This window comes from Neovison vison, chromosome 11, assembly GCF_020171115.1.
Source record: "Neovison vison isolate M4711 chromosome 11, ASM_NN_V1, whole genome shotgun sequence".
In the NCBI taxonomy this organism is placed as follows: domain Eukaryota; kingdom Metazoa; phylum Chordata; class Mammalia; order Carnivora; family Mustelidae; genus Neogale; species Neogale vison.
The window spans coordinates 22688637-22715025 of NC_058101.1; the positions used below are offsets into that span (position 1 = coordinate 22688637).

At 40.3% G+C, this 26389-nt stretch overlaps 2 protein-coding genes across 2 annotated transcripts in view; one reads left to right on the forward strand and one right to left on the reverse strand.

The window, feature by feature from the left end:
- Positions 1–3093, forward strand: part of IGFBP7 (insulin like growth factor binding protein 7) — a 77653-nt gene extending 74560 nt beyond the window's left edge. The window contains exons 3-5 of the mRNA XM_044226221.1: positions 228–344; positions 1186–1312; positions 2838–3093. Coding sequence (XP_044082156.1) covers positions 228–344; positions 1186–1296 — 228 coding nt within the window. The 3' untranslated portion in view covers positions 1297–1312; positions 2838–3093. The remainder of the gene's footprint in view (positions 1–227; positions 345–1185; positions 1313–2837) is intronic.
- POLR2B (RNA polymerase II subunit B) overlaps positions 3009–26389 on the reverse strand; it is a 45399-nt gene continuing 22018 nt past the window's right edge. The window contains exons 14-26 of the mRNA XM_044226219.1: positions 26271–26382; positions 21527–21681; positions 20505–20703; positions 20028–20196; positions 12894–12990; positions 11492–11586; positions 9669–9919; positions 9499–9588; positions 8955–9062; positions 7522–7635; positions 6988–7148; positions 3711–3906; positions 3009–3253 (exon numbers count right to left, since the gene is read on the reverse strand). Coding sequence (XP_044082154.1) covers positions 3164–3253; positions 3711–3906; positions 6988–7148; positions 7522–7635; positions 8955–9062; positions 9499–9588; positions 9669–9919; positions 11492–11586; positions 12894–12990; positions 20028–20196; positions 20505–20703; positions 21527–21681; positions 26271–26382 — 1837 coding nt within the window. The 3' untranslated portion in view covers positions 3009–3163. The remainder of the gene's footprint in view (positions 3254–3710; positions 3907–6987; positions 7149–7521; positions 7636–8954; positions 9063–9498; positions 9589–9668; positions 9920–11491; positions 11587–12893; positions 12991–20027; positions 20197–20504; positions 20704–21526; positions 21682–26270; positions 26383–26389) is intronic.

Below are 26389 nucleotides of genomic sequence, written 5' to 3' on the forward strand. Positions count from 1 at the left end.
AAGCGTGCGGAAATACACATTAGTTCAAAATATATAGACTTCAGAGGGAAACTGACAGAAGAAATAAAAGATCTATATTTAAGTATTCAGGAAAGAATAATATGGAAATTGCTGGGTTCAATCCAGTTAGAAAGTCTGACGTATGCCCCGTACAGTTTCAAGAATGTGGCTACTTCCAAGTTGATAATTCGGTGCAGAAAACTCAAAGACTGTTTCCTTTTTTGTAGGTAAAAAGGGGTAACCACGGAGTTCAAAGGACAGAACTCTTGCCTGGTGACCGGGACAACCTGGCCATTCAGACTCGGGGTGGCCCAGAAAAGCATGAAGTCACTGGCTGGGTGCTGGTGAGTACTGAGACTTGGCAAGGATTTCATTCTTAGGATGAGACACAGCCAACCCTGAAAGGCTGTGCCTCGCCAGCCACACTTCTTTGGGATAGGCCTCCCAGAAAATGTGCTGCTCTTTTCGGGGTTAACTTAACAAAGAGCGAAGATCGGTTGAATGTTTTAGAACCAACAAATACATGGGAACTAATTTTTTAAGAATTCAAGGCAGGTGAGGGGGGAGAGAGAGGGTGGTGGGGTTTTGGACATTGGGGAGGGCATGTTGAGCCCCACATCCAGCTCCTTGCTCAGCAGGGAGCCTGCTTCTCCTTCTCCCTCTGGCTCCCCCTGCTTGTGCTCTGTCAAAATTTTAAAGTTTTTTAAAAATTCAAGCAGAGGCGCAGAGCTGACACAGTCCGTAGCGCGTGTGACTCTTGATTTCAGAGTTGTGAGTCCAAGCGCCATGTTGGGCCTAGAGCTTACTTTAAAAAAAAAAAAAATCAAAGCAAAGTCCTTACACTGAACTAAATGGCCTGAGCATTAATTATTTTTATTTGGCCTTTGATACTCCTAAATTGTACTTACAACCCTATCAGCGTCTTCCTCGAACTGGTATGTGCACCTGTTCGCGGTTCTTAAGCCTCGCAGCATGACGAGCAGCTGTCCGTGCTGTGTCCTCAGTGTGGATCCTCCCGCAGCACACGCGGGGCAGCTGTCTGTCCCGCAGCCCGGTGCCCGTGCGATTTCTGGCAGTATCTCTGCTCTGAGTCCCCTATTCATCCTAAGAAAAAATGGCCTCATTGAAGCCACGGGGAAAAGAGAGGCGCCCCAGAGGAGCTGAAGATCCTTTCTTGCCCCGCAGGTATCTCCTCTCAGTAAGGATGACGCTGGAGAGTATGAGTGCCACGCGGCCAACTCGCAAGGAGAGGCTTCCGCGTCGGCCAGAATCACAGTGCTGGATGCCATACATTAAACACCAGTGAAGAAAGGTAAGAAATCTCACAACCATTTGAGGACTAGTGCTTTTGTTTAAGAACGAACAGAGCCAGGGGTGAAAGCATCCGACACCGCTCTTACTGACGCTGTTACCAAAATGGAGCGCGCGGGGCTCCAAACGCACGTCCGGGCGGTTCGTGGACTGCTGCTTCAGGACGTCAGTGCGTTCACCTTCTCTCGCATCCCAAACTTGAACGGAAGGGCTTATATTTCCCGTAACTTCTCTATCCACATGGTAGTCTTCCCTGGTGTTGCAACTATTATATTAAATTTCCATTTTAAAGTAAGTTATTGTGAGCAAATCCCGTCCTTCACTTTGAGCTTTTATAAGAAAAAGCCAGAAGGGAGAGTATCCTGGCAGGAACCCAAACTCTCTTCTGTTTTACCATCAAAAGCTTCCTCTCAAGCACCTAGCCCAGGAGCATCAGAGTAATGCTACTTTACGTTTCTGTACTTGACTCATGTTTGAACTGGCTTCTTGTGAATCAAGAATAAGAAAATTTACTATCAGCATCTGCGGACCCATCCCCCTGGGGCCCTGCAGTATGGCAGGAGGAAGGACCAAGTAAACAGGGGCTTGGTCAGGCTCTCCTCGGCCAGGCTGTGTGAAGCCAGGTGACGAGACGACAGAGCTCAGCCTGACGTCCTGTTTGCATCTCAGCTCTGCCCCTTCCGCTTGGATTGCTGAGTGAAAGCTTCATGACCCAGGAAAGTTCTTCAGCCTCTCTGCATCAACTAGCTCATCTGTGAAACGAGCTCTTCTACTTCTATAACGAGGTCCATGTCTTACGCATAAAAATCCCAGAGCTCACGTTCCAAAGAGCATCCCAGCCTCTCATTTGTACAGCCCTTCACATCCCCTTCACATCTTTGTTTGGAAACAGTAAAAAGTACCTGAAAATTAGAAAGTCAGCCACATCCTTGGTATATATACACAATGGAATACTATGCAGCCATCAAAAGAAACGAAATCTTGCCATTTGCGACAACATGGATGGAACTAGAGCGTATCATGCTTAGCGAAATAAGTCAAGCGGAGAAAGACAACTATCATATGATCTCCCTGATATGAGGGAGTGGTGATGCAACATGGGGGCTTAAGTGGGTAGGAGAAGAATCCATGAAACAAGATGGGATAGGGAGGGAGACAAACCATAAGTGACTCTTAATCTCACAAAACAAACTGTGGGTTGCTGGGGGGAGGGGGGTTGGGAGAAGGGGGGTAGGGTTATGGACATTGGGGAGGGTATGTGCTTTTGGGTAAATTGGAAGGGGAGATGAACCATGAGAGACTATGGACTCTGAAAAACAATCTGAGGGGTTTGAAGTGGCGGCGGGGTGGGAGGTTGGGGTACCAGGTGGTGGGTATTATAGAGGGCACAGCTTGCATGGAGCACTGGGTGTGGTGAAAAAATAATGAATACTGTTTTTCTGAAAATAAATAAATTGGAAAAAAAAAAAAAAAAGAAAGTCAGCCACATCCGTATCTGTAACTAATTTTCATCTTTTTCTAACTAGGTGAAGGTGCTGACCTGTAAACCTGCAGAAGTGTATCCGTCTGCCTCACTAGCAGTAGTCCTGGATCGCTGCAGCCCTGTTCTTGCCTAGTAACAGTTTCTTTTCCTCCGATCCACTAACGCTTAGTTACATTCACTGGTTTCGCAGAGAAAATCCACAATAAAGATAACATCAAGACTCCTACAAAAATTTATTGTCTATTTACAGAAGAAGAGCATGCATGTAATTGAAATCAGTAAAATGCTTTCTCTCACAATGCAGTACACTGGTTTTCTTTAATTGAAAAAACAAATATTTACAAGTATCTTGAGACTCTTCTGAAAGAGCTAAACACTCATCATCCGAGGGGCAATACTCATAGACATGAGTTCCTGGAAGAGCAGTTTGCACGCGTAAGGCATTCGCACCAAAGAAATCTGCGGGGGGAGAAAAAGGTCATTAGCAAAACTATTTGAATTGATCCTACTTCCCTCGCCCAGAGAACGGTATAAGGTCTTGGTACTGAGCTGGTAGCGCTCGTCCTGCTACTGGGGCTTGTGGTGGTTCTTTCTCCCGAGAGGCTTTGGGATTTCAGCCTTCCTGCCAGACATAATTTATATTCACCCTTCTCAAGATTTCTTTTAAACTTCTTAATTTAAAATGTTTAAAATTCCTTGTACACATCCTTATTTCCAAAGTATGACCAGAAAAAAAAAAAAAGAGAGAGAAATTACCCCACTAAAACTGGTTTTTACAAAAATCTAATTTTTCATCATTTAAAACTAATCAAACCTGAAAATGCCAGTCTGTCCCACCACACTGAACCTGCCTGGATGATTAGACCAACATGGTTAAAACCTAAACAAGTATCAAACGCCAGCAAGGTCTACACACCTGGGTTTTATTGCGGCAACCCCGGCATTCGTACGTATGGGTCCTCGTGTTAGCAATCGCCATTATTCCGCAAAGATTGCAAACATGAACCTGATATGGATCTGATGCCTCAAACAATCTTTCCCTTAAAAACTGGGCTGCTCCATGGGCAATCTGACAATCTCGTTCCATTTCTCCAAAACGCAGGCCACCATCACTGTTAAGGAACAAAGAACAGATTATTTTGTACTTATAAAACTGCTTCTCCACGAATGAGTCTCCCAGGCAGTCAAGCCTGAAATGATAAATGTTCCCTTGCAAAAGTAATTGAAAGAACATGTAGGGGCACCGGGATGGCTCAGTGGGTTAAGCCTCTGCCTTCAGCTCAGGTCATGACCTCAGGGTCCTGGAATCAAGCCCCACGTCCGGTGGTCTCTGCTCAGCAGGGAGCCTGCTTCCCTTTCTCGCTCTCTGCCTGCGTCTCTGCCTACTTGTGATCTCTGTCCGTAAAATAAATAAATAAAATCTTAAAAAAAAAAAAAAAAAAAAAAGAACGAACATGTGAATGGTAACAGGTTTCCCCAGTATGGAAGTGAAAAGAAATGCGCTGTTTAAATGACCAAAAAGTGGATGGCAATGGCTTCCTTAACGGTCTCACATACAAATACATAAAACCAATGATTTCACCAAAAAAAGAGAAATCATCGGTCAACTCTGGAGGATACCAGACAACTAACTGATTCTTTTTCTTTACCAGTTTTCAAAACAAACATTTATCCTGCCTATATGAACTATGTCACTAGGTAACCAGTTGAGGAAACGAAGTTTCTCTCTACAGAAGTCTTCGAGCTATTGAGAGAAGACATAAAATTAGAATCTCATCAATTTGCAGTCCTATTTAATTAAGGCCTTCAAGTAAAGATCACACATAGCTACTAAAATTGTAAGACACAACCAGATACTGGAAATAGACAACACTGTAAGCATTCCTGCAAAAGAATGCAATCTTTCCATTTCATCAAAGCTCAAGATCTAATTAGCTGTTTATAAGAAAAATAGGAATGTACAGCCCAGAAATGCAATCAGCAAAATCCAGAGTGTGAGAAACCCTCCAGGGCAAATACTCCAGTATCTTCAACAAATAAACTACAAGGAAATCAAGTCGAAGGGCAAGCTATAGTTTAAAAAAAATAAACAAAACCCTTCAACTGTGAAACACATGTATTTATATCCTGACTGAAATCAACCAACCTATTTAAAAATTATCCAATCAGGATGTACTATGGTGAGTGCTGCAAAGTGTGTAAACCTGGCGATGCACAGACCTGTACCCGTGGGGCTAATAATACACTATATGTTCATTTAAAATAAATAAGTAATCCAATCAGGAAATTTTAACATCAGATACTTAATAATATCAAGGTTACAGGTGACCCCTGAAAAATGTGTAAGGGGCGCTGATAAATACAAATGATTCACTGAGATGGTTTCAGATTCTACATCACAGCCAACCTTTAAGAAACTACAACTGGGGGGCGCCTAGGTGGCGCAGTGGGTTAAAGCCTCTGCCTTCAGCTCAGGTCATGATCCCAGGGTCCTAGGATCGAGCCCCACATCGGGCTTTCTGCTCGGCGGGGAGCCTGCTTCCTCCTCTCTCTGACTGCCTCTCTGCCTACTTGTAATCTCAGTCTGGCAAATAAATAAATAAAATCTTAAAAAAAAAAAAAAAGAAAGAAACTACAACTGGTTTTGGCACAGCATCAAAAAATAATATCCACAGTCACCTAAAAAGGTTACTAAAATATTCCTCCCTTTTCCAACCACATATCTATGTGAGGTAGGATTTTTCCTCATATACTTAAATATAAAAAATACTGCAATGGAATGAATGCAGAAGCAGATACAAGAATCCTGTCATCATCTAGTAAACCAGCTCACTAAAGAGATTTGCAGGGGCACCTGGATGGTTCAGTTGGTTAAGCGTCTGCCTTTGGCCCAGGTCATGACCTCAGGGTCCCGGGATCTAGCCCCAGTCAGGCACCCTGCTCAGTGGGCAGTCTGCCTTTTAAGGGCACAGGATGTGATCAGCACTGACTTATGTGCAACTGATGAATTACTGAACTCTACATCTGAAATTAATGATGTACTGTGTATTGGATAACTGAATTTAAATTAAAAATTTTTTTAAAAGATTTGCAAAAAGGTAAACGAATGTCACTCATCACTAAATATGTTAAATGTATTTTCCATTAAAAATGTTATTTATGTTAATGCGTAATGGGTTTGTTTTTTAAGATTTGTTTGGGGGAGAGAGGGAGAACACACACACAAAATGGGCAGCGCAGAGGGAGAGAGAATCCTCAAGCAGACTCTGAGCACAGAGCCTAATGCGGGGCTCGATCCCAGGACCCTCAGATCATGACCTGAACTAAAAATCAAGAGTCAAAAAAAGAAAAAAAAAAAAAAAATCAAGAGTCAGATGCTCAACCAACTAAGCCACGCAGATGCCCCTTTATTTCTTAATAAATTAATATTTAAGTCTTAATTTCAATTAGTTACTATTTTAAGTCTTTAGCATGATTAACATCAATGGATACAATTCTAACAAAAGCTCTGAGGGGTCCTGGAACCAAGAAATTTGAGAACCACTCTTTCATAAATAAATGCTGAAATATATTTATAAAAGAAACTGATGTCTAGGTTTTGCTTAAAAATAATCAGGAGTTGGGGGGCGCCTGGGTGGCTCAGCTGGCTGTGCCTTTGGCTCGGGTCATGATCCTGGAGTCCCAGGACTGAGTCCCGCATCAGGCTCCCTGCTTAGCAGGGGGTCTGCTTCTCCCACTGACCGACCTCTTTCATTCTCTCTCTCTCTCTCTTTCATAAATAAAATCTTAAAGAAAAAAAAAAATCAGGAGCTGGTAGGAGTGGGGAGATAAATGTAGTAAGACTGGCCACTGATAATCACTGATGGGGAGGGACAGGCCCACAGGGGCTTTCATTATACCATTATCTCTATTTTTGAATGTGTTTAACATTTTTCACTTAAAAAGGCTAATTAAGGGGCACCTGGGTGGCTCAGTGGGTTAAGCCGCTGCCTTCAGCTCAGGTCATGATCTCAGGGTCCTGGGATCGAGTCCCGCATCGGGCTCTCTGCTCAGTGGGGAGCCTGCTTCCTCCTCTCTCTGTCTGCCTCTCTGCCTACTTGTGATCTCTCTCTGCCAAATAAATAAATAAAATCTTTAAAAAAAAAAAAAAAGGCTAATTAATAATAACAATGATGGTGATGCAGCTCTCTTACCGAGATCTACCCTCCATGGGCTGTCTGTTAAGGATCTGAATAGGTCCCCTGGCACGAGAATGAATCTTATCATCCACCATATGCTTCAAACGCTGGTAATATGTGGGACCAATAAAAATCTGTGATGTGATTTTTCGACCAGTGAACCCATTGTACAGGACCTGAAACAGATTTTGAAGTACAGACTTAAAAATATTAAATATACACACGTAGATTATATGATTTCATTTGTATGAAAACAAAGCAGACAGAATATAAAATCAAGAGACTGTTTACCTTGGGGTTGGGGTGGGAGTAGTAAATGGAAGGAGACATGAGGGGGCGTCTAGGCCCAAAAGTGTTCTGGTAATTTTTGAGATCTGGGTGCCAGTCACACAGGTGTGTTCACTTTGTGTGAAATAAATTCATCAAGCCATATATATATGATTTGTGCACATATTTAAAGCATGCATAGTTCAATATGAGAATTGATTTTTTTTTAATGGAAACTACATACATACAGAAACAGAGCTACTAATGTAAGAGCAAACATACCTCATTTCCTCTAAGATGGTAGCCATAATCAGATAATAGATTAGAAATCTTCTGCACATTAACAGCATCATTAAATGGAGTGGCATCACCAATTTCGCCCTTGTTGGCTGATACCTTTTTTAAAAAAAGTAGTCTTTAAAAGGTGAATACTTCTGTCGCCCCTTATAAGTCTTTTTTTTTTTAATGGTTTGCATTTTAAAGATTATTTATTTATTTATTTATTTGCATTTTAAAGATTTATTTATTTTGACAGAGAGAAATCATAAGTAGACAGAGAGGCAGGCAAAGAGAGAGAGAGGGAAGCAGGCTCCCTGCTGAGCAGAGAGCCCGATGTGGGACTCGATCCAAGGACCCTGAGATCATGACCTGAGCCGAAGGCAGCGGCTTAACCCACTGAGCCACCCAGGCGCCCTGTCGCCCCTTATAAGTCTTAATCAATAAAAATATATTCAATTTTAAAAAGCCCTTCTATATAGGGAAGATTTTGAATTTCAAAATCTGTTACGGAAAGATGTAATATTTAAATTTCATTTTATTAGTATCTTAAATATTTATAACAAACTAATCTGAAAAAATTAAAACTCAATTATAAACCTTCAAAAAGGAAGCGCTCCATGAGAACAGATACAAAAAGAGTGAAATTCCCTACTATTTCCCATGGCTCAAAGAAAATAACATTTTAATGCCATAAAACCAAGTCACCCATGTGTTAAGCTATAGCCATTCTATATGTTCATTATCTATGTTCATTCTCTATGAACAAGATACTTAAAAACAGCAAACCCCCACTGAACGATACATGAATATAGCTAATAATATAGCTATACAAATATTAAGTTCACAGTGAACTAACCACCAATGAATTAACTCCTCATCTACAGAAAAGAACCAGTCAAAAGGATAACCATATATGTATGCAGAGACTGGATGTAATAAATTTTACAAAAATTTCTGACTTAGCCAAAACTTCACAGATTTTTGTGGGGGGTAAAAAACCCCCACAATTAAAACCAACTTAAAAGCAGGAAAATAAGTATACTAGCTTTTTTCCAACAAAGAACTCAAATATGAGAAGTCACCTATCATCATTTTGGAAGAAACATCTGTTTGGAACATTTCATTTTTATTTTATATATATGTATATGTATATATATTTACTTTGGGGGGAACATATATATATATGTGTGTGTGTGTGTGTATATATATATATATATTTTTTAAGATTTTATTTATTTATTCAACAGGCAGAGATCACAAGTAGGCAGAGAGGCAGGCAGAGGAAGAGGTGGAAGCAGGCTCCCCGAGTGGGGAGCCCAATGTGGGGCTCGATGCCAGGACCCCGGGATCATGACCTGAGCCAAAGGCAGTGGCTTTAACCCACTGAGCCACCCAGGCTCCCAGGGGAACATATATTTTTAAAGGAAATCTCTTACCTTCCCTTGAAGACATTCAATCAAGTGACCAATAGTCATTCGAGAGGGAATGGCATGGGGATTTATGATGATATCTGGGGTGATTCCCTCACAGGTGAAAGGCATATCCTAGAAGGAAGTTTTTATTTATTTATTAAAGATTTTATTTATTTGACAGATCACAAGTAGACAGGCAGGCAGAGAGAGAGGGAAGCAGGCTCCCCACTGAGCAGAGAGAGCCCGATGCGGGGCTTGAGCCCAGGACTCTGTGATCATGACCTGAGCCAAAGGCAGAGGCAGAGGCTTAACCCACTGAGCCACCCAGGCGCTCCAAAGGAAATTTTTAAAAGGAGACAACTCTCAACTAAAAAACTGGAACTGATTCCCCCCACCCTGAAGTTTTCTATGTCCTCAGTTCTGTTCAACATGCTCCATTCATATTCTTACTCAACACTAAAAAGTCAAGCCTCTATCACCTTTGCAGTTTTAAGTTAAAGCAGATTTTGATTCAGTAAAATGTTAAGCAGAATTTTGGGTTTGGGTCAGGGAATTACAAGATACCTACCTCTTGTCTGTACTGAATACCGCAAGTACCCTTTTGACCATGTCGACTAGCAAATTTGTCTCCAATCTGTGGAATTCTAACAGAGCGGACCTGAATTCATATAAAAATAGGTTAACTTAAGCCATACTGGTTAATTTTTATAAACAGCAATATGAAAAAGCTATACTCACCCTTATCTTACAAAATTTATATCCTTCCTGGTTGAGAGTTACCATAACTTGATCCACAATGCCTGTCTCACTGGTTCTCAGGAATGTGCTACAATCTCTCTTGGTGTAGCGTCTATTAGTGCCCTCCAATTCATCTTCATTTTCAGGCAAGGTGACTGTTTTGCCTATAATAACATCATCTCCTGATACACGGACTCCAGGAGCTATCAAACCATCATCGTCCAGCTTGTCATAAATGGCATGCCTCATACCTAGGAAAAAACAGACATGGAATTTTCCAAAATGGTACTACTATATAAAGTATTTAAAATGTCACTTAATCCAGGCCATCTGGATGGTTCAGTCGGTTAAGCACTGGCCTTCAGCCGGGGGCAGATCGAGCCCTGCACCAGGCTCCCAGCTCAGTGGGGAGTCTGCCTCTCCTGTGCCCTCCACCTCCCACACCCACTTGTGCGTACACATGCTCTCAAATAAAAGTCACATAATCCCTCCAAAAGATTAAAACCAAATATATATCAGTTCCAAGTCAGAGAGAAATTCATAGGAATCTTTAACCCCATGAACCACGTGTAGTAATAATAAAATGCTCTCAATTCTAAATACTACAAACTATTCTGAATTCTTAAAAAAAAAAAAAAAAAACCCACTGGACTGAGCACTGGAAAATCAGATTATTTATATGCTGGCTGGTTTTGGATACAGGTGTTGCCATCTTCTGATCTCTTACGTGAAAAAGAATATGCCCTCGGAGGGCCTGGGTGGCACTTGTTAAGCATCTGACTCTTGGTTTCACCTCAGTTGTGATCTCAGGGTCATGAGATGAAGCCCTGAGTCCTGCTCTGTGGAGAGTCTGCTTGGGTTTCTTTCTCCCTCTTCTATCCCTCCCTCCTGCGCTCACTCCCTCTCAGTGAAATAAATAAATAAATCTTTTTTTTTCCCCCCTAAAGATTTTATTCATTTATTTGACATACAGAGACCACAATTAGGCAGAGAGGCAGGCAGAGAGAGAGAGAGAGAGGGAAGCAGGCTCCCCGCTGAGCAGAGAGCCCGATACGGGGCTGGATCCCAGGACCCCGAGATCATGATCCGAGCCGAAGGCAGAGGCCTTAACCCACTGAGCCACCCAGGCGCCCCTAAATAAATAAATCTTAAAAAGAAAAACAATATGCCCTCTACACATATCCTCACAGAAATTTTGAATTTCATCGTATGTAAACTTAACTGTACTGGACATCAATTCACTACTACACAGAACAACTCACAGAAAATGGAGTAATAGTAAGATGACTTAAAAACAAAACACATTTTACTTCACACGATACCATCAGAAGTCCGAACTGTAGCAGACAGAGTTTCCCTGGCATGTCCCATCCATCCCGCTGCATACAGTTTAAGTGTCTGTGAAAATTGTGACTACATAGTTAAGTTTGAGTTTTCTAGAAGAAACAAAAGTGCCAGGTATGACCTCTGTTTACCTGTTAAGTGTATATGAATATTGTGGCTAGAAAAATATGGTCACACTACAATGTGGAGAGGGAGGGAGTTCCCATGCAAACACATAAACTGAGGCAGAGTTCAGAGTACACATAAAATGGGTTGCAGTGTAACCCATGAAATTACATGACTTCTGTGATCTCCTCTTCAATGCAGGATCTACCAAGGTGGACCTTAACAAGCCAACTCCTATCTGCGAAGACATTATCTTACATATGAACCCTGCATAACATGAAACACACTCCCATGTGACGGGGCAGGGAGAGGTATTAATTAGGAAAACCATGCTATGTTGACTTTAAATTCCATAATTTAAATGTATCACTTACCCTGGCATGTTTCACGAGTTGGCTTCTCAAAAACTTCTTCTTGATCAAATCCTTTTTTAGATTCCTGTTCTTTGTATGATCGATAGAAGACAGACCTAAAAACACATGGTTGTAAAGGTAACTTATATTTTACTTTTATGAAAGAGCTTAGAACATACTGACAATTTTCGTTTTACTGATATTTGGGAGACAATTTAAACCACGAATCTAGGACAAGAGTTTACTGTATTAAGAGTCAAAGTTAAGTCTTAAATGCTGTTACATGGGCCACACATACTAGCATTTGACCTGTAATCTTAACACTGCTAGATTATATGAGAAGAGCAAAGACGTGAGATCACTAACTGCAACCTCCTACCTAAAATAAGAACCCCTTCCATAATACTGTTCAGAGATGGTCACTCAGGATCTGCTCCAATATTTCTCGTGAGAAGTTTATGGTAGTAAGCTATCATGCCCACCTTCTGGTCCTAGTGCTATCCTAACACTATACCAAAAAAACCCATCGGGGCGCTTGGGTGGCTCAGTGGGTTAAAGCCTCTGCCTTCGGCTTGGGTCATGATCTCAGGGTCCTGGGATCAAGTCCCGTGTCGGGCTCTCTGCTCAGCGGGGGACCTGCTTCCTCCTCTCTCTCTCTCTCTGCCTGCCTGCTCGTGATCTGTCTCTGTCAAATAAATACATTAAAAAAAAAAAATCTTCTAAATTTCCTTTTTTTTTTTTTTAAATTTCCAGTTTTTAACCAATCTTCACATGTTATGTATTTGAGACTGTCAAAAAAACTGAGCATAAAAATTAAAAAAAAAAAAAACAAAAAAAAAAACCTGAGCATAATAAAAAAAGTTTGGGGAAAAAAAACCCACTGTAATTTTTTTTTAAACCCACTGTAATTTTAATAGTTATTTATGGGTCCTAAGATTAATAGGTTTTAGACATTTCCATATTATCTAAATGCAAACATGTATTTGCTTAGCAAAAAAGAGTGGGGGTGAGGACCTCACAATAGTAGCATCTGAAAATCCTGAGACACAAGACCTGTGTCTTCAGTCATTCATGACCATTAACCAGGCCTCCTGTTTTCTGGAGTAAGGCATTGATTTCACCACACTAAACTCCATACACATACCTACAGAACAGTATGTGCCTGTCAGATTTCCAGAAAGCATCATGAATGGAGGCAAAAGAATAAATATCTTAAAAGAAAAATCTCTCTGTTGTCAGATCAAAACTTCCTCCAGCCTGACCTTCAAAACCACCAAAAAGGTTTGGATACATACAAGTCAAATCTATTTTTAAAGAACTTTTTTTTTCTTTTTTCTTTTTTTTTTAAAGAAAAAAAAAGGTTTTTTTTATTATTACTGTTTGCACTGTATCTGTGTTTCAACAACTACTGTAAACAGCTGACCTGAAAAAGCCTCTGTCTACAGCTGAACGATTCATGATAACAGAGTCTTCTTGGTTATATCCCGTGTACGATGCAATGGCCACAATGGAGTTGATACCTGTAGTGCACATAAGAGCATATATTAAAGCCTCATCTGGGAAAGAATAAAATTGTTCCTTTCTTTTGTTTATTTATTTTTGAAAAGTTAAAGATTCCTGAAGTTTGTTATTCCTTGTACCACTTCCACCATTTACGAAGCAATGTACCTGATATAATGAAAAGAAAAAGAAAAAGGCAAAGCTACAAGACATAAGACCCCAGGAATGTACATCTAGGGGAACCTGGGTGGCTCAATCAGTAGAACAAGCGACTTGATTTCAGGGTCATGAGTCCGAGCCCCATGTTGGGTGTAGAGATTACTTAAAATCTTTAAAAAAAAAAAAAAGAGGAACGTACATCTAATTGACACTACCTTACTTTAAGCAATAGCTGCACGTTTTGCAAACTGTGGCTGTGGCGGTCCTGAACAAGAAAGGTTTCCTATCTAAGCTGCAGTAACTTTTCTGACCATGGATTATCATTCCTCCTGCGACAGATTTTTACATTCCTTTAATGCATTCGGGATGACTCGCAAAGTAACCCGCAGTTTTTCTGACAACTTGCTCTCTCCCTGCTAAGCACTGTAGCCCTGTTCTTCTGAGTTACTTCAGAACCTTGTGCTACCATATCCACCACTTCCACCACCAGATCTAGAACCACTACCGAGGGGCTACCACGGCTTCTTCCATCAAAACTGCCCCCCTTCATGGGTCCACAATGTGACTGCTGCTGTCCACTGTAAATTCCAAAATCAGCATAGTTCCTACCACCACCATAGTTAACTCTTCCAAATCCCCCCTTCAGGAGCGCCTGGCTGGCTCAGTCAGTTAAGCATCTGCCTTTGGCTCAGGTCATGATCTCAGGGTTCTGCGATCAAGTTCTGCATCCGGTTCCCTGCTCAGCGGAGAGTCTGCTTCTCCCTCTCCCTCTGCTTCACGCTCTCTCTGATAAATAAAATCTTAAAAAATTTCCTTCTTCACCGTAACCACCATTTCCACCACCACCACCACATGCACGTCCCTGGTGTCCACATCCCGGGCCCACACAACCTCCTCTACTGCTATAACCAAGAGCACCGCCATCGTCACCACTACCTCTACAACATCTCTGCTGCCACACCGCAGCCTCCTCTCCCACTGAAGTTTCCTCCATCATCTATGAAGTAGCCACATCCACCTCTACGACCTCTTTGTGATCCAGCACACTACATTTCTTGCTTAGAAAATGCCTTTTCCACTTCACAATCATGCCTGTTAATAGTGTGGCATTTATGTGTACTATAGTGTAGCAATTATGTTAACTGTATCATGATCATCAAAAGTTACAAAAGTCCTCTCCTTTTCCACCTCTTCCTGTCTTCCATAACTTCCATGGTTTCAATCTTGCCACTCCTTTTTTTTTGTTGTTTAAATATTTAATATCTCCACCCAACAGGAGACTCAAACTCACAACCCTGGGATCAAGAGTTGCATGTTCCTCCAACTAAGTCAACCAGGTGCCCCGAGAGTTTTGTTATTAACTTGAATTTATTTCTAACACCTTAAAAATAAATTTACAAAGCTCAGAATTCAAACTTTTCTTGAAAAATCAGATCTGGCATCATTGGGCTCACTTACACACATCACAGTCATAGCTGAAGCTGAATAGAGCTAACCCCAGTGGAAAGGCACACCTCTCTCTAATCTGCCTAATGCTACAGGAGTCTAAGGCTGCAAGCCCTAATTAAAAGATAACACTAAGTACTTTGTGCTAAATATAACCATGACTGCTCTCTTCAAAAGAAGAATCATACTAACAAGAGGGCATTTGTTCTTCTGAGGACCTTGATGGGTTTGTGTATTTAAAGTTGGAGCTAAAGTGCTCTGCTTGGAGTGTGAAATTCTACAAGGAAAGGGCAGTATTGGGGAAGTGGACACAAGTGGATAAAACCCTCGTAGCAGGGAAGGCCTTCAGAGAATCAGAAAAGTCTAATAAATAGTCACTCTTCGGGTATGCAATGAAAACTCCTCCTGAAATCTAAATGATTTCCTCCATGAAATCTTAGTAGCACCCACACTGGTCACCATCATTTCATGTGGATTCTTTGAGAGAACTAGAAGAATTTTAAGTTTTACAAATGATCAGGCAGCATAATACAAGGGGAAAATACATAAAGATGCAGGTTCCTGAAGGCAAGGGAGGCTCTGAAAGGTGGACATTTGCAGAAATCTTGGGCTCCTGGGTGATGTGATATGCTCCCACTAAGGAAGTCAGGAGTAGGGTATATATCACATCTGTGATACGTGGAACAGGCAAGACTTCCCCAGCATGTCCTCACGTTGTGGTGGAGCACCACCTATGCCCCGCACCTCTATCCAGGTGATGCAGCCTATAGGTGCTCAACTGTCTTGGCCTTGTGAGGCTTTCCTGTCTCTTGTGTGACAATTCCTGGATCACCCACATCTGTGTGCTCCATCAACTACAGCCCAGGAGGCAGTCCCTTCCTTCCTAGAACCTTTACCCAAGGTATCTGGGCAAGTCTGAGATCAGCCAAATTTATCTAAAAACAGGAACTTCTTAATTATGCTTCTTATAGTTTTTTCTTAAAAGCCCCAAATCAAGATGCAATGTAATGAAGAGGAAAAGGAACAAGAAAGAGAGAGAGGAGAAAAGGTCAACATTTGGTCAAAAAGGAAAAACAGAGGCCAGAGCCTTGAATTCTAGACTTCTATTTCTTAAGTTGTATAACTTTGGGCAATAACTTTTCGGCTCCTGTCTCCACAGCTGTAAATCAGAGATGATACCACCACCAATATTCATAATCAGTTAACATTTATTCCTCCCATACTAATTGCCAGGCACTAAGCCATGGGCTTTAAATAGATTTAGTCATTTAGTCATCACAAAAACTTTATGAGGTAGGTACTATTATTATTCTCAATTTGCAGGTGAAAAAAATATCAAAATGCTTTTATGATGCTTAAAAGTAACATGTGTAAAGCACCTTGGATGGTGTTTCACACAAACTCAATGCCCAATAAATACAAGTAACTTCAAATAAAAGTATCTGTGAGCTGTGGAGCGCCTGGGTAGCTCAGTTGGTTGAGCAGCCAACTCCTGATTTCAGCTCAGGTCATGATCTCAAAGTCCTGGGACGGACCCTTAAATCTGGCTCCAAACTCAGCAGGGAGTCTGCTTCAGGATTCTCTCTCCCTGTCCCCACAACTCACTCTCTAAAATAAATAAATAAATCTTTAAAAGAAAGAAAAGAAAAAAGAAAGTATCTGTCAGCTAAAGGACTATAAAAATCTGAAATCTAGGACTACAGCCCACCTGTCAGCCAGGGTCACCCCTTCCTGCCACTTTGCTCTCACGCACGTCAAACCGCAGCTCAGCACTGAGGACGTGCTAAGTCCCTAGACACACTTTAACATGAAATTCTGTCACAAGGATTTTTGCTCCCAGAAGATGTCAACCACGGTAATAGTACACTACAGAAACAGGAATGATACTCATCAAAAAAGTCATTCCTTAACGTAACATGATTAGCTCCAACCCCTCAGTCAGGGCTCAGAATCTAGCCAATGAAGATGGCACGTAAGACAAGGCCAGGGGCAATAATTCAGCCAGGAGGTCGGGAGATTGGTTACATCAACAGAGTGAACCAAGAAGTACCAAAAAATGAGGTCAGTGGGAGCCAGATTTCTCCTTATCAGAAAATGGGAGTTCTAAAATAAACACTCTAGTGTTGGACTACAATGAGGGTATTAGTGTGAACTCACATTGCCTCTGACATACAGTCACAAAAATAGGCAAAATGGCAGGGGGGCAGTATGTGCATACATATTTTCCTCGGTTATCCGCTGAGAGGACCTAGAAATGATGATATCCTAATAGAAAGAAGCACACTTAGCACCCACACTATCCTTCGCTGAAAGGAGCAATGGCTGATTCCACGGTTAAGGAAAGCACAAAATACAAGTACATAAAGAAAGATGATGGACCTATCAGGAGTCATCTTGAAGGTGTTCCCACTGGAAAATCTGGGGCAATTTTAGCATCAAAATGGAATGAATGATGGAATTAGAAAATCGCCATTTGGCAAAAATCATCCTGCTAAACTAATGGCTGAAAGTTTGTCAAGGAACAGGATATTTACATCGTCTCAAAGTATCTCTTCACAAAAGATTTACTATGACTTAGTACAAAATACTAATAATTAACAAAAAATGGAGAAATCTATTTAGACACCATCTTAATCATATGATAAACGTTAAAAGTCACTACTAATGGCACATATAGACAGCATGTGCCTCCTGATAGGATGCAAAGAGAATACAGCATTATTTCTACACTAGTCCTGCCAAAAATTCATACCCTGAATATAATCATGGGGAAACAGAGACAAGGTCCAAAGTAGAACTTGCCTAAATGCTTCAAAATGAGAGACAAGGAAAAGCAAAAGAACTGCTCCACCCTGAGGAGACTAAAGAGACATACAACTAAATGCACTGCACAATCCTGGATTAGATCCTAGACCCATGAAGGACATTATCAGGACAACTGGCAAAATCTGAACTAGGGATTGTTCACTAGATGGAGATCAAAGCTAAGCTCCTGATTTTGACTGTGGTATTGCGGAGAATGGCCTTGTTTTTAGGAAAGATTCACTGAAGAATTAAAAAGTGATGTGGCTTCATGTCTACAACTTACTTTCTAATGGTTCAGGAAGAGGAAGGGGAAGAATAAGGCAAATGTGGTAAAACGTGAACTGGGAAATGTGGATGGAGGGTATACAGGAGTTCTTTGCACTAGTCTCACAACTCTTCTATCAGTTTGAAATTACCTCAAAATACAGTTTTTAGAATAGATACTATGATTAAGGCATGAAGCCACAACAGAACCAAAAGGCATGTGTAGTCCCCACCAGCCATGACTTCACCACTTCATACCAGTATCAAAAGATTTCACCTCAAATCTAATCCTTTACCTTATTTCTTTTTTTCTCTAGCCATAAAGAAATCACTATATAAATGTTGAAGAAAACCCAGCAGTGCAAGCATCCCCCAAAGATAGGAGCATATTGTAGGCATCTAACAGACTGTTTTCCTAGACAAGAGTAACCCCTTGTGGAGGACTGAAAATAAATCATTCCAACCTATGAGAATATGCTATCAAAATGTTAGATCCCTTAGTATAGTTAATAATTTAAGGCCACTATTTACTAAGCAAGTTCTAAATAGATCACATTACCCACAGTTAAAGCCAAAATCCTATGAATAAGGTAAGAAAACAGTTATACCAAAGAACTATGCTGCTTCCTTTAACATTCAATGCTTCTCTACCCTTCAGACTTTTTTACCTGTTGTCCAGTCTCCTTAAGAATCTCCTCCTGAAAATTCCTGATTCTCCTCATCAGCTACATCTCTAATCTCTTCTCATTTCTTTTTCTGGTGGCTAAAGTTCTGTCTCTGGCAAATTTCCCTCAGCCATTCTCATGGTATCCTATACTTAACACTAATAAACTTCACGGCTCTAGATGTGACCTGCTTCCAAACCACATTTATAACTATTAGAAAATCTTTTCTGGAGGCACCTGGGTGGCTCGGTAGTTTAAGCATCTTCCTTTGGCTCAGGTCATGATCCCAGGATCCTGGGATCAAGTCCTGCATTAGGTTCCCTGCTCAGTGGGGAGTCTGCTTCTCTCTCTCTCCCTCTGCTCCTCTCCCAGCTCATTCTCTCTCTCTCTGATGATAAAATCTCTAAAAAACAACAACAAAAAAAAAAACCTAAAAACTAAACATACTTAAAAAAAAAAAAAGAAAGAAAGAAAGAAAGAAAATCTTTTCTGGGGCACGGGGGTGAGTCAGTCGGTTGTGTCTGCTTTCAGCTCAGGTCATGATTTTGGGGTCCTGGGATCCAGCACCCCCTACCCCACCCCTCAGGGAATCTGCTTCTTCCTCTCCCTCTGCTTCTGCCCCTCCCTTCTGCTCCTGTGTGCATGCTCTCACTCTCCCTCAAATAAATAATCTTTTAAAAAAAATCTTAGCTATGGCAACAATTCAAAATCAACACAATGAAAACTGAATTTTTGGGGCACCTGGGTGGCTCAGTTGCTTAAGCAACTGCCTTCAGCTTAGTCATGATCCCAAAGTCCCAGGATCAAGTCCCAGGATGGAGTCCCTCATGAGGCTGCCAGCTCCACAGGAAGTCTGCTTCTCCCTCTGGCATTCTCCCCTCTCATGCTCTCTCACTCTTTCTCTCAAATAAATAAAATCTTTAAGAAAAAAAAAAAAGGCATTTTTTTTGTATCTTACATCTAAAACATCTTCCTTCTAATGTGCTCCCAATCTTATGAAGAGTACCCCCTATCTTCTTGATCACCCAAGCCACAAATACTAACAAGATTTCCAATTCCTATCTTCCCTACCTTCATCACTCCACATCCAATTAATCGAGGGTATTCCAACAGGCATTTATCCCCTACTCTTCTTTCTTAAGGACCTTACCAATTCCTAACTTAGACCATTGCAAAAACCTCTAAATTATCTCCTTCCAATACCATACCTGACTACAATCTGTATCAGCTGGCAGAATGACAGTCCTAAAATAAATCTCTAATTGCACTACTTCCTTGCTACAAAAGGCTGGATGCGTCTTCATTCTCCAAATTCAACCTGGTCTCTCCGCACTATGAGAGACTCCCGCACTTCCACTCCAGTCACACTAAAGTGCCAGGACTACTGCCATTCCCGTATCTCATACACGCATGCATCCAAGCCCTTCCTCATCCCATCTCTCAAATCCAAATACCCTTTCATCAACTTGACACTGGTCTAAAATGCCACCTCCCCTGTGAAACTGGCTCTAGATTTCCATTAGGAGTCAATCATTTCCTGTACCTCATCATAACACTTTCCGCATATCTACCTCTTTATTATTTGTGTTGTTTCCCACATTATAAATTCTGAGAGAAGAAATGCTCTGTCATATGTATTTTATTAACCCTCCCAAGCACCCAGAAAAGTGCCAAGCATGACACAATCTTAAAAAACTAAAGACCAAAACTGAACATACCTGCTGGCAGCTCCCGAAATCTTAGATATTCCATAGACCGTGTAGTCACAAGTGGTTTTTGAGGATAATACAGAACATGGGCCAGTGTATCCATACGAACATGGAAGTTGGTGATATAAACTCCCATAGCCTGCTTACCCATAGCAGACTGATATGTGTTTCTAGGGGACTAAATGTAGAAATGAAAAGCAGAATCAATGAAAATTTAACTACTTCTAAAGGAACAATCTTCACAGGGTACTACATATATCAGGAGTATGGTTGGAAAAGGTTGTGCTTTTTTCTGAAAGGTAAATGAACATTTGGAAAAATCAACTATGGCTCCTAACAGTGAAATAGTAAGTATATTATACGCATATTTTGTAGGAATTCACAGTCCTTTTCATCACCACCCTTTCAAGAAAAACTACAGATTAATCTAATTTTTTCTACTTCTCCCAATTCCTCACGAACCAGAAGTTAAAAACTGCTACCAACCTGGTTATGATCAGGAAAGGGAATAATAGATGCACAGACACCAAGTATCATTGACGGGTGGATCTCGCAGTGTGTATATGTGGAACAATAAGCTACTTCTTTCTCCTGTAAATCATCTGGAGTCATGGCAAGCATCACTGTTTCTTCTTCCAGGGTATCAATATATTCTACTACCCCACTGGCCACAAGATCCTGCCAACTAAAATAAAATTCACCTTATTTCCTTACTTACTTAAGTATTTTAACTAAACTTACTACTTAACAAAGAGTATTCCTGTATCTACATGTACAAATACAGAAAAGAGTTCCAAAATAAGTATATTATTAATAGTGGGGAAAAAAAAAAAGCAAGTTACTAAACAATACACATGAAGTGTGGTCCTATAAATACTACTAGTTTGTCTTGTTTTGTCCTTTCTTTGAACTATTTGGGGGCACCTGGCCAGCTCTGTCACAGGAGCATGCAACTCTTGATACTGGGATTATGAGTCCAAGCTCCACACTGGTATAGAGATTATAAAATCTTTTTAAATAAATAAAGGAAATTATTTGTGGATATATAGATATGAGTTACTTTTTAAGAGGAAAATATGAATTGGGGGCTTTTATGTGTTTTTTATTATATATGTTGTTTGAAATCTTTTTATAAAAAATATACATTTAAGTATTAAAAAGAAGTTTTAAAACAGGTTCATCCTTTTATTAAAATTTTTATTTACTATTATCCGTATTACATATTACATATATATAACTTATATGTTACTTATTACATTTTAACAGGTCATAAAGACTTTTATTCTTAAAACCCTATAAGCCCCTTACGTGAGGACAAAATTAAGAAACACAAATGTGACTGCTAAGAGTGTCTTTTTGGGGGCAATGAAAATGTTCAGGAATTTGGTAGTAGTGATTGATGCACAATCTTATGAATATACTAAAAACCAATGAACTGTAATACTTTCAAATGGTTAAATTTATGGTGTGTGAATTGTACTCAATTTTTTCTCACTCCATGTTCTTACCTGTAGTTGTTATATTCTCTCTCTTTCAATTGATCAATATGTCTCTTCTTCAAAAGTAGCTTTTGTTTTTCTACAATCAGAAGTGGCCTGCAAATACGGCCTGCATCTGTATAGATCCGAATCTCCCTCTCTCGAATATCTCTAATCATAGAAACCTGTAAGTAAAAAGACAAAAGAATCTCATGAATGTTTATTTTTTCTGTATCATTAAGACTTAGCTAAAAATAAAATAAAATTCCTAGTAAATTTCTTGAGGAAACAACTATCAAATAAAATGGACAAATTTTAGTTTATCATTGTTGAATATACTAAAAACCTAGGTATAATTTAAAATTTTGTAAAGAGGGCACCTGGGTGGCTCAGTGGGTTAAGCCGCTGCCTTCGGCTCAGGTCATGATCTCAGGGTCCTGGGATCGAGTCCCGCATTGGGCTCTCTGCTCAGCGGGGAGCCTGCTTCCTCCTCCTTCTCTCTCTGCCTGTCTCTCTGCCTACTTGTGATCTCTCTCTGTCAAATAAATAAATAAAATATTTAAAAAAAAAAAAAAAAAAAAAAAGAAACCTTTGGAAAAAAAATAAATAAATAAAATAAAATAAAATTTTGTAAAGAGGGGAGCCTGAGGGGCACCTGGGTGGCTCAGTGGGTTAAAGCCTCTGCTTTCAGCCCAAGTCATGATCCCAGGGTCCTGGGATCGAGCCCCACATCAGGCTCTCTGCTCAGCAGGGAGCCTGCTTCCCCCTCTCTCTCTCTGCCTGCCTCTCTGCCTACTTGTGATCTCTCTCTGTCAAATAAATAAAATCTTAAGGAAAAAAAAAAAAAAGAGGGGAGCCTGGGTAGCTCCGTCATTAAGCATATGCCTTCAGATTGGTCATGATCCTGGGATCGAGCCCCACATAGGGCTCCCTGCTCAGCAGGAAGCCTGTTTTTCCCTCTTCCACTCCCCTGCTTATGTTCCCTCCCTCACTGTGTCTCTCTCTGTCAAATACATAAATAAAATCTTTAAAAACAATAAAATAAAAAGTAAAATTTTATAAAGAACAAATATTTAAACTTGGTAATTATAAAGCTGAATGATATCTGGCAATAATGTCAAGCAAGATAAAGTAAAATGAAGAAAATATATTTTTGGCCTCACAAACACTAGTATATAAACCTTATTTTGCCGTATTTTGGTAACTACATAGACTTCACTTTGCAACCTTCCAGTAACCAACCCTGTATCAGTGCACTGATATTTTCTCAGTAATAAGCTCAACTTATGACACTTACCTATCAAACAAATGACATAGTCTACCTGTCCAACACAGCAGTCACTAGCCACATGTCAATATTAAGCACCTGAAATGTGGCCATTCATTCTGAACTGATATAGGCTGCAGTGTACAACATGTATAAACTACAAAATAGACTTCAAAGGCAGTACCACATAAACATAAACAAAGCAGAAACAGACCCATAAATAAAGAGAACAAACTGGTGATTGTCAGAGGGGAGGGAGCTGGAGGGATGGGCAGAAAGGGTAGAGGGAACTGGGGGGTACAGGCTTCCAGTTATGGAATGAGTAAGTCATGGAGATAAATGGTACAGTGCAGGGAATGTAGTCAAGGGTACTGTAACAGCATGTATGGTGACAGATGGTAACTACCTTTGTGGTGAGAATATAGAGAGTTGTCAAATCACTGTTGTATACCTGAAACTAATGTAATACTGAGTGTCAATTATAATAATAAAAAAGTACTACAAAAAATAAGGAATGTAAAATTTCCCATAAATAATCCTTTATTCTGATTAGATGTTGAAACTGTATTATTTTGGATGTATCAGGTCAAATAAAATATATCATTAAAATTACTTTAATGTTTCTTTTTTTTTTTTTAACATGGCTACTAGAGAAATTTAAATTACGTATGTAGCTCAGGTGCTATTTCTACTGGCAGAACTAGAAAATACATTCCCAGAAAACATAAAAAAATATTTTGGGCAGGGAAAGCTGGCTGGCTCAGTCGAAAGAGCAAGCAGCTCTTGATCTTTGGATCATGACCATGTGGGGCATAGAGCTTAAGTTTAAAAAAAGAAAAAAACAGAGGGAGGGGAATTTACAATTAAAAAAATAATAATAATTACTAAAAGCACTGCAGAATTTGAAGTACCAATTTACAAAGAAATAAGTCAAAAAGGAAACAACTAAGAATTTTTGATGAATTATCTCGACCTAATATATAATCTTGGAAATCAGCTACAAAAATGAATTGACAGTGAGTTGGGAAATGAAAAAACAGACTGGTATTTCTCCTAGAAAAATACTTAAAAGTAAAATCACATCTTGATACTTCTATTGAAGGTTAAAGATTGGGTTTATTTAAGAAAGGAAAAGATTTGGGGCGCCTGGGTGGCTCAGTGGGTTAAGCCGCTGCCTTCGGCTCAGGTCATGATCTCAGGGTCCTGGGATCGAGTCCCATATCGGGCTTTCTGCTTAGCAGGGAGCCTGCTTCCTCCTCTCTCTCTCTCTGCTTGCCTCTCTGCCTACTTGTATCTCTCTCTGTCAAATAAATAAATAAATAAAATCTTTAAAAAAAAAAAAAAAAGAAAGGAAAAGATTTGGATTACTGGCTTTAAAAACAAGAGTAAATCATAAAAGCTTGATCAAAAACATTAAGGTCTGGGGGCACCTGGGTAGCTCAGTGGGTAAAGCCTCTGCCTTCGGCTCAGGTCATGATCCCAGCGTCCTGGGATCGAGCCCCACATCAGGCTCGCTGCTCAGTGGGGAGCCTGCTTCCCCCTCTCTCTCTGCCTGCCTTTCTGCCTACTTGTGTTCTCTGTCAAATAAATAAATAAAATCTTTAAAAAAAAAAAAAACAAGGTCTCCAAAACTAAGAAGTCAAAAGTCATTATAAAGGGAAAATGTTCTACACCCTTAGCCCACATCCTGTCCTTCAAAAACAATCTGAGGAGAAACACTATGTCTTTGAACAGAAACACCATCAGTGGCGCTGTCAATTCCTAGGAAAGATGTTGCTTTCAAATGCACTGCCTTGAATCCTTCGAAAATTCGTAATAAAATAGTTTTACCATCTTAACAGGACAACATAAACTGTGAGCTAGATCTCCTCAAAGCCCCAAAGGAAAAAGGTGTATTTCAGTAGGTCCAGAGAGGACTACTGACAGAACAGCCTAACAGGTCCAACAGAAGGCAGAAATTGGTAAAATAAGGACCTCTGGTAGTTAGAAAACATGAAGGAAAAGAAAAAGTGCCAGACTCCTTCAGGAAAATATATACAATTCTCCCACTTACTTAGAGTCTCCCCAAATCGCTCTCTAACAGGGGATTAAAGTGGTTAGTCCAAGGACACAGGGTTACCTTGTATGTTCAATAAACACTTAACGTCTACTATTTGTCAGGTTCCATGCTCACAGCTGAAAATACAAAGTCATATTAATACATGTTCCCTGCCCCTGGAGAGTTAATGATGTGGTGAGTGAGGCAGGCAAGTAAGTCAGAAGGTACTATCTGGGACATGCACTCTGTCAAAAACATTTTAAGTTAAACCACTATATACAGTCATAGAGATCTAATAAATCAGGGGGTCATGGAAGAGCCCACAGGCCAAATCTACTCTCACTTGCCATCTATTTTTATAAATAAATTGTTTTATTGGCTTATCTACTGCCTATGGCTACTTTTCACTACAACAGCAGAGGTGAATACATAACAGACAATATATGGTAAACAAAGACTAATTTAGTATCCGGCCCTTTCCAGAAAACTTTTGCCAAGCTGTGATCTAATTAAACTTTTTTGGGGGGGGAAGGGGTGTTCAGGTAAAGTATCTTGAAGGAGATGAGAATATAAGTTTTACAGAGTAAGTGAGATTTACCTGAAAAAAAGTAGTAAGAACCTTTTTCCCTATTGCTCATTTTTGAGAAGAAATGGGGGACAGGGAACACAAATATTCCAGGTTAAGGGAATGGGCCCACGGAAAGATAAAGAGGCCTAAAACAGCATGAAGAATTTAATCTTACCCTAGAAAACACAGAAAAGCTAAAGGCGGCTCTTGGCAGAAAAGCATGGTATTACCAAAGTTCTCAATCACAAAAAAATCAAGCTAATTTTGGTTCTTGGGCTTTCTCTTAGTTCCACCTGCACTCAAGTGAAGCATGCTGTTCCTGCCTTCAAGCTCTGAGTACTTGCGGTTCAAAACCCAGGATCTGCCGGCTAGAGGAAAGCCCAGAACAATCAAACTCTGTTCCCTGCTCAGCTACATAGAAAAGAGATCAGCTACTGGCTTAAGTGTGTTACAGTTTCTCTCCAGATCCACTTTCACCTAGAAAGAACCCACAGTGTAGATTAAGGGAAATCAAAAGACCAAGCCATGTCCCTTAACAGTACACTAAAATCAAAAGTCCTATTTGGGGTAGTAATAAAGCCCATATAATATACTAATGTTTTAAAAAAACTATCCTAATCCCAAAGTACTTCAATATCCACCTAAATAAAGAAACCTTTAGAGATGTATCACATTTTAAGAATAAATCTCTGGGCACCTGGTGGCTCAGTCAGCTGAGCATCCAACTCATGATCCCAGGGTCCTAGGATTGAGCCCCACAACAGGCTCCCTGCTCAGTGGGGAGCCTGCTTCATCCCTCTCCCTCTGCCTGCCGCTCTGCCTACTTATGCTCTGTCAAATAAATAATAAATAAAATCTTAAAAAAAAAAAAGAAATCATGTACTCTTAATTAAAGACTCACTTCAGACACAATGATGTCCATCTGACGCCGCAATTTCCTTAGGGTGTTCATAAGTTGTTCAGGATCTTTATGTATTCCAACCCAGCAGCCATTAACAAAAATCTTGGTTGCACTAAAAT